The sequence below is a fragment of the Festucalex cinctus genome, chromosome 21, assembly GCF_051991245.1.
Source record: "Festucalex cinctus isolate MCC-2025b chromosome 21, RoL_Fcin_1.0, whole genome shotgun sequence".
NCBI lineage: Eukaryota > Metazoa > Chordata > Actinopteri > Syngnathiformes > Syngnathidae > Festucalex > Festucalex cinctus.
The window spans coordinates 15,471,354-15,483,895 of record NC_135431.1 but is presented as its reverse complement, the minus strand read 5'-3'; the positions used below and the strand labels follow the sequence as shown (position 1 = coordinate 15,483,895).

Here is a 12,542-nt window from a genome sequence, read left to right as displayed (position 1 = left end):
TTACTTGGTGCCCATGCCATATACCAATGTGCTGTAACTTTAACAAAGCAACCAACTAAAACCAATGAAACCTTACAGTACACCTAATAAGTGTAATTCAAGATAATTATGAGCTATTAACATGGTTAACACGCTGTTGGAGGCTCCCAGGGAACCACGTTTTTTTGAACAGCCAAGCACTTGTGTTTGGCCGTTTTGACCTTTTTGGAGGTCGGGGTCATTCACAAATAACTGCAAAATCATTTTGAGTGACAGGGACAAATGCGTCTGCTGCCGTTGAGCACCGCATCCGTCCTTTTGTCACCGTGCATGTGTGTTGGTGTGTGTATATTGCCCCCTCTGCCCTTGAGCCGTTATCAAATTTCTCTAATTATTTTATTATGCAAATGAGTCACCATTATTTCATTAGCTCGGCAGCCAATCACAGAAGCTGATTAGGTAGTGATTAGCATGCAGTCGTTTTCTCTGGCTCAGTGTCCTTGTGAATGGAGTCATGGGCAAGGGACATAATGACCCATCTGGATACAAGCTTGTGCTTATACTTTTTATTAAACCATGCATACATGCTGTTAAAATATACTTCGTATTTACATAAAATGGTTACCATACACTTGTGTCATTGTACAGTTTGACAGAATGTGTCTTATTGTCCACTTCCAGCATCAAATGGCCGACAAGGTTAACATCTACATGGTGATTATAGGGAATTTACCTCGTCAATCCCCTGCCATCTGGTATTTCACTTTACCCTCTTGTGTTCCAATTTGAAACACTTAAAACACACAATGGGTATACACACACCTTCTCATGTAGTATTCGAAATAACTCTATAACATGAGCCCAACATTAACTGCAGTGGAATCCATTATCCATAAATGGAAGATATTTGGAATCACCAGACTCTTCTTAGACTGGCTAAAAATCTAAACTGAGCGATTGGGGGTGAAGGGCTTAAGTTATGGAGGTGACAAAGAACCCAGAACTCTGCCAGAGCTTAAGCACTCCCTTGGTAGCTCGCCTGGAGTTTACCAAAAGCACCTGAAGAGACCATGAGACTGAGACAGAATGCTGTGGTCTGACGAGAGAAAGATTGTTGGCATGACTGCAAGACCTCATGTTTGGAGAAAACTAGGCAATGCTCATGACATGGCTGTACAATCCCTGCAGTGAAGCATGGTGGTGGCAGTATGATGTTACAGTGATTTTCTTTTTTCAGCGGCAGGAACTAGGAAACTTGTCAGGATTGAGAGAATGAGAAATGCAGCATTGTACAGAGATATCCTGGATGAAAACGTGCTCCAGAACGCTCTTGACCTTAGGCTAGGGCAACAGTTTATCTCAGATCTGAAAGCATTTGAAAGAATTTTTCTCCATGTCTTTATGGGGTGTTGTGTGTAGGATTAAGATTCAATTTTGGAATAAGGCTGTAAAATAACAAACAAACTGTGAAGAAAGATTGTAGTGTGAAGCCTTTCCAGATGCACTGTGAATACCTTTCTGACAGTGCTATGTTTTATTCCAATAGATTTTGTGGCTATACCTTATAAAGTAACCGTTGAACGTACATGCTCATGTCTTGTAACTCCCCAGACTCAAATCTATGCAAGGTTTATGATGTCCACAGGCACTTGCTGTTACTATGTTACGACAAACCGTGACATGCACTCTTTGCTGTTTCCACTCATGCAGAGAACTACCAGACAGCAACATGTAAACTGACGCACACACAGTGGGGAACAAAAAGTCGTGTAGTTCCGCGCACAACAGACATAACACACACTCACATTTCAACATCAGCAGAATTAGATTCCGAGTCGAGTATGAGTTCAAAGCAGAAAAATGTGTATTGTCAGTGGTGCACTACATGCCCCCTGCACGAAGTGGCATCGCCACGAGATAACTCGTTGTGACAAAGACTTACCAAAACTGAACGGAACTGGACTGAAATGCATGGAGCCGGGCTGGTTTTTTACAAAGAGCGCCAAGAGGAACGTGATCCAATGCGTCTCCGAGGCCGTGAGTCACAGCCAGCTATAGAGCCAGCAGCCCAAAACAGTCACTTAGCTTGACGTTAACGTGTTGCTCCTGCGGCAGCGGCTGTCTCCTCTTGGTCTCCCACTGTAGCTCCCACTCAGATCAGTGGGGGATCTCAAGGCCTGTCGCTATGCTCTCCATCTTTGCATGCTGCAATCCGCTCTAGGACACAGGTAGCCGTAGCTTTGACTAAATACTTAGGAGATGTACATTGCTGGAAGTGGAAGTGTTGGTTGTGTCTCATCGTGACTTGATCTTAGATATATCAGATTTTCATTGGGATTTTTGGATATCAGAGGACCGTGTCATATGTGTAGTTTAGAATGCATCTTGTGTGACTCAACATAACAAGCTCCGGTGCATTGTGTTAACTGACTTGTATAGAAAGAAGAAATATGGCCTTGAATCATCCTTCTGTCATAATAATTAGTTTTATTTTATAAGGGTATTTACTTTTACAAGCAACAGGGCGCCAAAAGGTAACATGGTCTTGGGTGGGATATATTGAGAGAAATGGGACTCTAATTAATGGAAATGGGGTTGTTCCATGCCAAATCACCCCCCCCAAAAAATCTGAATATTTAAAGCAACCAGATTTTGATTTAAACGAAACTTGGTGTGCTTGTTGATAGTGATTGGCGCAACACTAAATCTCAAATTTTAGGTCAAGCGGAGGAGGTGTTTGAGAGCTATGGCCCACCTCATTTTGACACTTTCAGAAATAGGTTACTGGTCTAAGGGTTCAAAGGAAGACGACACACCCCTTTTTGACAAAAATGTCAATATTCAGCTCCCAAACATCTGCTCAGATTGACCTAAAATTAGAGATTTTGTACCACAAGTACATCAAGTTTTGTTAATAAAAAATGCTTAGTTGGGTGAAAGAAATGGGTGAAAGAAAAATGTGCATTCTGGACAGCATTTACATACAAGGTTCTTGTGATATCTTCTGCTGAACAATGTATCATTATGATCTGAAAAGCTGCAGTTATTAGTCACTTAACCAGTCATCAGCTGCCAAGTTTGGTCTCTTGGTTTGTCAAAACCCAATTCTTGTTCCAGAATTATGTTACTTTTGTGTCACTTGCTTTTAGAAACTGATTACCATGAATGTACAATGTATCTCTTACCTGATGCTGACACCATTTTGCAGCACCCATGACCAACAAGTCAAGACGGGTCATCTAATCTTGATCCCCCGCGAACAATTAGAGACTTGTATCAGATGGTGCTTGGTGTTTCTTTGTAATAATACCCCACAGCCGTGTTATTAACACGAACCATGCATGGCTGTGAGGTCAATGAATCAGATGGCTGGTTATAATCAGTGTGCCGTTCCTATCAGCACATTGCCGGCACAAGCCATGTATCATCGCAAGTTGATTGGGTCTGCTGGCCACTAGGGACAGGCGGCGTCTCTCTGTATTAGAGCGACTTCCTGTTTAGGGGGGACGGTCCTTGAAGCGGCCAGCTCACACGCGTGCCCAGAGGTGGTGGTGATGGGCTCAGATGATCCGCCGAAGGCTGCTGATGGTTGAGTCAGGGGTGATTCTGTCTAACCTTGATGGATGACTGTTGGAGCTCCCAATCTTGGTGCTTTGTTAATCACATCAGACCCACACGTAGAAATATTGCATGAGGAGTGGCCTTGAAAGTTTCCCTAAATTACAATTGCTACTAATTCAAGCTCATAAATATCTTATTAATGAGAACCTGTGTTTTTACAATTGCTCTGTTCCTCTCTGGCATACCAAATTCCAAACGTCATGGCCTTCTTTCAATTATTCTGCAATTGAACGTGATTTTATTCCCTGTTGCAGGAAGCTGTACGTTTGACGAGGGCTTCTCCAAATGTGACTACCAACAAGATCCTTACGATGACTTTGACTGGACCCACATCAACACGCAGGAAGTGCCCTACATATCTCCATACCTGCCCAAAGGTGAGAATGTATTCTTGATAGAGGAGTGGCGTTCATAACTGTTATTATTAAAATAACATCCTCTCATTATAAATATTTTAGAGTTTATTCTGTGTATTGTTAGTTTCTGTTGTTGGACTTTTAATGCATGGCCCATTAAAAGGGTATTTTTGTGATATTATTATTTTTTTTGCTAGTCTCACACTAGTAAAGCAATTAAAACACTTCTACACTTCTCCCCCTTTCCCCCTCTGTAATCTGTTGTTTTTTTTTCATGATGGTGATGATGAGGGGGGAATTAAATCTTTTCTGCCTCGGGGTTGAGGGTCTAATTAAGAACAGGAGGTCATTAATCAAAAGAGGGGAACAGGGAAGGTTGCCTACTTTACAATGTTAAAAGTAAAATCTCTTAACTAAAGACATGCATGCAATGTTGAATCGTAAAAAATGTAGAAGGCCAGATCTCTTTAGCAAACCACATTGATGAAGCCATTTTTCAAGTGTCTTTTTGTTCTTCAGCTGGGAAAGATTGACTTTGTTACCATGACAATGCAATTCTATTAATCTCTCTTATTCATCATCGTGAACACCCAACCTCCTGACATTTTGATAAAGGCTAAGGCGCTTCACATGATTTAGATTTTCTTTGCCACAAAATACACAGTTCCCCTCCCGAGTATTTTGAGGCATGCTTGAGCAAATGATGAAGATGCTTGCCCTGTGGTGTCACTACACTGAGAGGAGAGACTCGCAAGCTGGAAGAGGTTAATTGCTGAACCCGAGAGCGCACAGGCAATTCCTTGAATTTAAGAAGTTATTCGACGAATCACGGGGATGACAGACTTGGGTGAATGGGTTGTGGTATTGCTTGCTAGAGATCCTCAGTGCAAGGTAGGATTATTTGATGTGATGATAATTTTGTACCGAGAGCACCAGTGGCGTGGAGATAAAACAACTTTTGCTATATAGATATAGTAGATTGTGAGTTTGATTTTTTTCCCCCACTAATTAATAGGCAAAAATACTTTATATTTTATGCTCATTTTAGGCTGCAGAATATATTCTGTATTTTTCAGCAATGAAATATTGATTTTAGAAAAATAACCAATTCTTATAGCAATTAAACTTTTAAAGGCTGTTTTTAGGCAAAAGAAAAACAAAGCAGATTGGCACGAGAGAAAGTGCCTGGGGCTCAGAATTTATTGAAATGCACAAGCCAACTATGGCATAATAATGTAGCTTCGGCTCTCAGACTTTTGTTGAAAAATATCCGCATGTAAGCATTTGAAAACAGTCTAGTCACCTTTGACAAAAACACCAACACAAAATGCAAGTGTTATTAACATAAATTGATCACCCTCAAGGTAATATGACAAAAACTTTAACTGGTAATAATGTTTTAAGTAACATTTTAACCTTTGTAACTTCTAGAAGTGTAATATTAAGTACTCAAGTCTCAATACAGGTAGTCGTCTCGTTAGGAACATCCGACTTACGAACATTCACAGGTACGAACAAAGGCTCACTGATGTCCATAAATGCAACAATAACAATAAATACACACAGGAAGTTAACAACAGGTAAAACAGAACAACACGACTAGAATGGAACATGGCTAAAAATAAAAAATTAATAAAAAACACAATTGCCAATTATTAGGTTTTGAACCACCATTGCGTGATTGTCAATAAAGAGCGGAAACGGGTGTTTATGCTTCTCCAGACTTTTTATATTATAATAGCTGGTCGCTTTATTAAGTCATTTGGTCATGCATCTGACAGTGCTCTTGATACTTTAAATCCCACATTGATTTGCCCTATTTGTTAATTGCCATTTACGCTCGCGGCAACAATGAACGGCGTTGGAAGGCCTTTGGCAGTGTTTGCACTGGTGATAAAACTCATCCATGTAATCGCCGCGGGGGTTGGTGTTGGCGCATGCTGCCTTGGCGGGGTTTTGGCGCTCCGTCGGCTGGCATTGTGTGCACCGTGCCAGTCAAACATTCAGGGACTGAGACCGTGTGAGTCACCGGACCAAAGTAGATACTCTTGACTCATGATGTTGTCAGCGAGATCCACTTGAAACCTATTTGGCTTCTCGTCACGTCTCTTTTTTTGTCATCTGTGGAGGAGGAGGCAACAAGCTTATGATTGCAATAATGATGATTATTTGTCTATTGAATGTTGTTCCATCAGTTTCTTAAAAATACATATTGGGAAGAATGCCATAATTCTGCATGGATGCATTGCGCATTTGAGCTAAGAATATAGGCCTGGAGCTTATAATGAAAGTGCTTAAAAACATAGCAAAACGATGTTTGTTCTGATAAATTTGGTGCATTTTAATGCTAGAAATTGCTTGATCTTCTGGGTCCAATTTGAACAGGTGCATGAAAGAAAACATAACTTTTGCCAACAGGAGGATGTTATTGTTATGTTGAAGAAAAGCATCTTCCGTCTTAACTTCACTGTTGCTGCTGTGATGTGACATATCTAGGTCTTAAGTCCGTCTCGGGGGTATTTTTAGCCTTGTTACTTTGTGTCGTCATTCCATTAGTGTCCGTTTTCGACATTGGCAGTTCAAAGACAGCAGCCATCTAAGAAACTGGCAGATTTCCGCTGTCACAAAGTCTGTTCTTTTAGGTTTCATTTTGTTAGGTTCTTTGTCATGGTTTTGCCAAAGATAAGGTGTACTGTTGTCACACAGCAGGGTGGGGAACGTTTACTATCAGGGGCCTTTTGTCTAGAGGTTTGTTTGGACATGATCAAAAGCTCATAGGGCCAATGGTTAACCGCATCAAAACATTTTTCTCTCACTCTTGTCTAGGGATAGACCAATTATCGGCGCCGATATTTGGTATTTTTGAGGACTATCGGTATCGTCCTTTTTTTAAAATCTGATTACATCCATATAAAACTGTGTCGTCCAGTGGAAACAATATATTTTCAGTTAGCTTTATGAGATGCTGCTGACCCTAAGGAAGTCTCTGCACCTTTTGTTTTTGTTTGAAAAATTATATCGGTCTATCTCTACTGTTGTCCTCATTTAGGACTCATTTATGTGAGCTGGGGCACATCCACGGATGTATATGAGAATCTGGACTGCCATCTTGTCTTGCCTCTGTTACTCTGTAACTTCTCGCAGACTCATTGGTACAACCGTACGTCTCACTGACATTTTTGCCATGGAGACAGGAAATAATGAGAAAAGCCGCGAGGGAAATCATTTTTTTTTTTTTTTTTTTACAAACTAATTTAGGTGGGCTTAGCAAGTGGCAACACAATATGGCCGCCGTAGCTTCACTTCTTCCTAGCCTAAATCAAAATACATTGGTTTTACCTGTAAAGCTGCAATATTTTAGTTTAGTGGCATGAGTGAAATATATTTTTCCATGGCATGTGTTGTGACATATCTAGGGCTCTGACTGATATGTGTATTTTTAGCTAGCACACAATCTTGGCATCTTCAATCCACCTTGTGTCACTGTCTAAGTATCAGTTTGATACCAGAAGGAACAGCAGTGACACCTATTGCATGTTTGTGTCAGAGATGCTAATATTAGCATCCTTTTCCGGTCCTTGTGGATGCCGTCCAGCTTGGATGAAGTCATTCTGCTTGCTGCTGGTGCTTTTCTTCACATGCAAGCAGCATTATTTGTTTGACGACTGTTGGTGTGTATGCGTACAGAGGAGAGATGAAACGAGAAAAGCCAATGATTGGCATTATAGTGCACGTGGGCGCTGCAATGCAGACGTTTTATTGTGCTCCAATTGGAAATGTGCTACTGTTTGCCCTCCTATTCTTGTGGAGAACAATAAATTCTCACTGTAGATTATCTGAACAATGGTAGATAATCACTACTGTCCGATAGCCAATTGTGGCGTTCGTATGGTGCATACTCTAACTGGCAAATAGAATTAGCTGCCTTGAATGACGCATTGTGTTCACACAAATGGAGTGTAGATGGTATGTTTTATATGGCATTGTGTGCCTTCTTAAATGGATATATGGTATTCACGATAAGCAAAAGCTAAAAAATGTCTTGAGTATTCTAATATTCAGCATTTGGGCCCATTTGGTATAATATGTGGTATGTTCAAATGCGAGATTACAGGGGCGAGTGTCATATTTCATCATATTTCACTTCAACATCTGTTGAGCTTTAAGCTGATTATTAAACCATCTGGATCAGTTCTGTCATCACTATATTCATGTTTTTCAACAGTTAACTACAGTATACCAAGTGTATTATAATAAGCATTTTCATAATGGATGCACATTTGGGGGGTGGGGTGGGGGCAAATTAGACAGCAAGCGAATGAAAGAAAAGAAGCAAGTCAATGGATCAAACCTTTAACACGTAATCTTCCTGTGTCCAGGTTCCTACATGTATGTGGACGTGTCTCAGTATGAACTTGGCGAGAAGGCCAGGTTTCAGCTCCCGGTGATGAAGGAGAATGACACTCACTGCATTGACTTCAACTATATGCTGACCAGCGCTGATGGCTCCAGTCCCGGTACACTCAATATCCTAGTGAAGGTACTGACTTATTATCTGTTCTTTTCTTTTAGACATGAGTTAGATGTATTGATAGTAGTTTTGAAAAATTTTTCTTCCTTGTGTCTCCAGGTGAACAAGGGTCCCCTGGCCAACCCTATATGGAATGTAACAACATATACTGGTAACACTTCTACCGCAGTAAAAATTTCATGTGGTCGACTCTCTTTTTTTTTTTTTTTTTTTTTTTACACACACTTCACCTCCGTTGACTTTTGTGTATGTTTTTAGGTAAAGACTGGCTGAAGGCTGAACTGGCCGTCTCCACCTTTTGGCCCAACGAATACCAGGTGAAGTCCCGCCTCCTTTAACCACTAACAGCTGTGTTTGCTACCAGTTAGTTTACTTATACTGTGTGAGCAAAAGTATTGGCACACCTGGCCACTACACTGAGAAAAACTGAAAGAAAATATTGCGTTGGCCTCATGGGTTTCACTCATCTGTTTTTTGGTGTGGGGGATTTTTTTAAGCAACAAACTGAAGAGCCAATATTGATATATATAATAAGAAATGCCTGGCGGGCATCCCTAGGGGAAAACCCTGGCGCTGTCAACGTGGCCTTTTCCAAAACCTTGATTGGTTAATAAACATACTTATTTCTTTTGCATTCACATGGGCATACAGACACAGCTTCAAAAACAAACAACTCGTGCTGGCAGGCAGGCTTCTGATTTATTTGTGTTGACTGAGGCTCAGGAGGTGACGATCAGGCAAGAAAGACGTAGTGAGAAGTGATGGGGGCGACTGCGTGCATGTACGTGCACTTGCATTTGTGTCACCCAACGGGACATTTGCTGCTTTTAGCGAGTATTTATTTATTTATTTATTTTCAGTAAAGTAGTTTGGAAACCATATTCACTGCAGTAGTAGTTTAAATTAACCCTCTTTTATCTTTTCTATACATTAAAAAAAAAATAATACATTTTTAGAGGTATATCTGCATAGTTGTAGGGTGGTGTTGACGTGCGTGTGGCACAGAAGTGTCAGATGAGTGTCAGTGTCAGGGCATGCACACACACTCCCTGATTAATATATGTCGCCTTGGGACCCAATCACGCTACTGTAAAGCGAAGGCTGGGGGAATCTTCCAAATGACCCATCTGGTGCCCGCGCCCCCCCTCCGGGGTGACTGTGAGAGGAGAAGGCCAGCCTGAAAACACACGTGTCAACATGTTGTAATTGAACATAATCAATTCTTGTTTGCTGAGGGCTTATGGAGGTTTTTCAGGGTATGAAACAGGTTCGAGGTTATGACGCCACCGTCTCATGTTCAAACACGCTTCTGTTGGCATTTAAGATTGCATGATAATGAGACTGGGGAGTGTAGGTACACGCCCATGCAGTATTTGACAATAGATTCTCTAGTGATCAGATTCATAGTTTTGAATCTAAAAGTACTTTTGCTACTGTTTGACGTGTACTGATTGATCAAAAAGTTTACTGTCGATTCTAAACGGCTCTGTCCTCTGAGTGATGTCTATGCAGTCCTCACAAAACACAATCTGAAAGGGGTTTTGCTCATGTGAGTCATTTGAGTTGGTGGTAGCCCAGGCAGCTGTGAAGCCGTGCTTCATGACAGGATATGAGCAGACCAGCGAGTGACTTAGCTGGTTTGGCATTTTATTAAAGTTCACTCCAGTTATTATCATGCAAGTACAGCATGCATTTGGACGTGCACTTTACAGAACATGAATGTGGTACTGTTAACAAGCAATAATCATATATATTTCAAGTGGACCGATGTCTGCGAGCGATGTGGGAAGAATGATAGGATAGATTGGCAACGGAGGGTGGAACATGTCACGGGTAAACAGTTCATGGGCGCTCTCACGGTTGATGAATGACAGCAACTGGTTCATTCCCTCTCTCGTTCTGAATGCAACCCTCTCTCGCATATTCAATTTTGTTCTCCTAAACATTGTGAGCAAAGGAGAACTGATTATAAACATTTCTACCCATCGATGGTAGCCGGTAATTATTTTTGATTGAACTTTGAGCACCATACCATTGCTGGACCCAGTCTTTATCATGTCTACATCAAAGTCGAGAAGAGCAAGCAAGAGGAGCTTGCTGGCAAACCTAAATGAGGACTACTAGTATCGAAAATGGATGGAATACCATTGCCATAACCACGTTTGGTTAAACTGTTTAGACACCGAAATGGACGCCAGCCATGTTAGGAAAGATACAACACTAACAATTAAAAATGAACAAAAAAATTTGAATGCATCAAAAATGTCCTACATCATTATCTTGTGTTGTTGTGGTTCTGGTTTAATCATATTTTTTAAATACACCATGAATCGCCATCTCGTTGCCATCGTGTGTGTCAAATTGGAGGTCACATTGGCTTTACAGTGTGGCCACATTAATGTAGATTGGGGAAAATAAAGCATGGGAATGCAATGAAATGGGAAAGGGTGTGATGAAAGTGGGATGGGAGTGGAATGAGAAACACATATAGTGTATATACTATGTTTTATTCTCCACCCTTACCGCAGTGGCTTCTATCAGGATTTTATTTTTTTATTTTTTATCATTTATCTGTCAGCCATTTTATGTGTACCGAAGGAGATTACTGTGGTCCAACAGGAAGAACCATTAATCTTGGGGGCTTGTTGGACTGAATATATGAATCTAAACAGCAGACGGGTAGTCATATTGTTATCTATACCTCCTTAGGGGTTTCACCAACTTCATCTTGTTGCAACTTTTTACTAGATCCTTCTCTTTGACATGGAAATAGCAACAGACTTGGAGTCTACTAACTAAAGTTCTTCTAATATTTTTGAATCTCAAGTACAGTATGATATATTTATCCGAGTTCTATTTTTTATAACATGATGAAATTGTGTTTTTGAAAGGCGAAGTATCAGTGATTCCAAGAATTGTAAGCGCAAAGCAAAGTTGACAAAATCCAATCCATTATGTGACGCTGGTTGACCTCCAAGTGCGTTTTACTTTCAAAATTAAATTTCCCACAGGAAATGCTGTAATTTAAATTGAATAAAGTCAACCTGTATTAACTGCCATCCAATTCTGAGCGTAAACAGGAAGGGTTTTGCAGTACTCACTTAGTGGTTTGTTATCAACTTTTGCAATGTACACAAAGTATATTTTCATTTACATGACAGAGTTAAAATGACATGATTCTACAATGGCATGCGAGATGTTAACATACAACATGCTAGTATAATAGCATTGTATTAGTTATTAGTTGGGTTGCATTTATCAACGCTTCAAATTTTACATTACTACATTTCAATCTATTTTACCACATTCACAATTTCTATGGAATTATGTCCTTTATGTTCCCATTTGAAGGTGATATTTCATTAATTCTATTGCTCTTACTGTACTTGCACTTCCCCACGTTCAAGCCAATCAAAACACTTTATTTCTATAGCACATTTTATGAACAAATGTTCCCAAAGTGCTGCACATTGAGGACCAAACACTATCCTACACATAAAATCTAGTAAAACCAACTATAAAAATAAAGAAGTCAATAAAACACAATAAGTAAATTAAATAAAATACAATAAGAAAAAACAAACAAAATAATAATAATAATAATAATCATAATAATAATAATAATAATAATAATAATTAAAAACAATTCTAAAAATAATAAAAATAAATAAATAAAAATACAAAGAAAAGACCACACAATCATGCTGAACTAAAAAGCCAAGGAATAAAAGTAAGTCATAAAACATTGGACTAAGTTCCATTTTCTTTTCCATGGTAATTGTCATGCTTGGTTTTGTCAACACAGTTGATCCTTTCGATGGTCATTAATATCGTCTCGTATGTGATACAAGCCTAACATTCAACCCCCCGCCACCCCCCCACCCCCTCTGTCCACAGGTCATATTTGAAGCGGAGATATCGGACAGGAAATCCGGCTTCATCGTTATAGATGACATTCAGGTGCTCAGCTACCCATGCGGTGAGTCATTAGCATGCCGGCAATTAGTCGTAGTTCGCTGAGTCGACGCTTATAGCTTCGGCCACTAATTAGACCG

The 12,542-nt window shown here is 40.1% G+C and overlaps 1 protein-coding gene across 19 annotated transcripts in view; it reads left to right on the top strand.

Annotated features, from left to right (window-relative positions):
- The window catches only part of ptprk (protein tyrosine phosphatase receptor type K), an 84,051-nt gene that overhangs the window by 29,088 nt on the left and 42,421 nt on the right, over positions 1 to 12,542 (top strand). For all 19 annotated transcript variants that reach the window (XM_077510076.1, XM_077510078.1, XM_077510074.1 and 16 more), the window contains 5 exons: positions 3,855 to 3,977; positions 8,336 to 8,496; positions 8,587 to 8,638; positions 8,746 to 8,804; positions 12,385 to 12,466. In XM_077510076.1, coding sequence (XP_077366202.1) covers positions 3,855 to 3,977; positions 8,336 to 8,496; positions 8,587 to 8,638; positions 8,746 to 8,804; positions 12,385 to 12,466 — 477 coding nt within the window. The remainder of the gene's footprint in view (positions 1 to 3,854; positions 3,978 to 8,335; positions 8,497 to 8,586; positions 8,639 to 8,745; positions 8,805 to 12,384; positions 12,467 to 12,542) is intronic.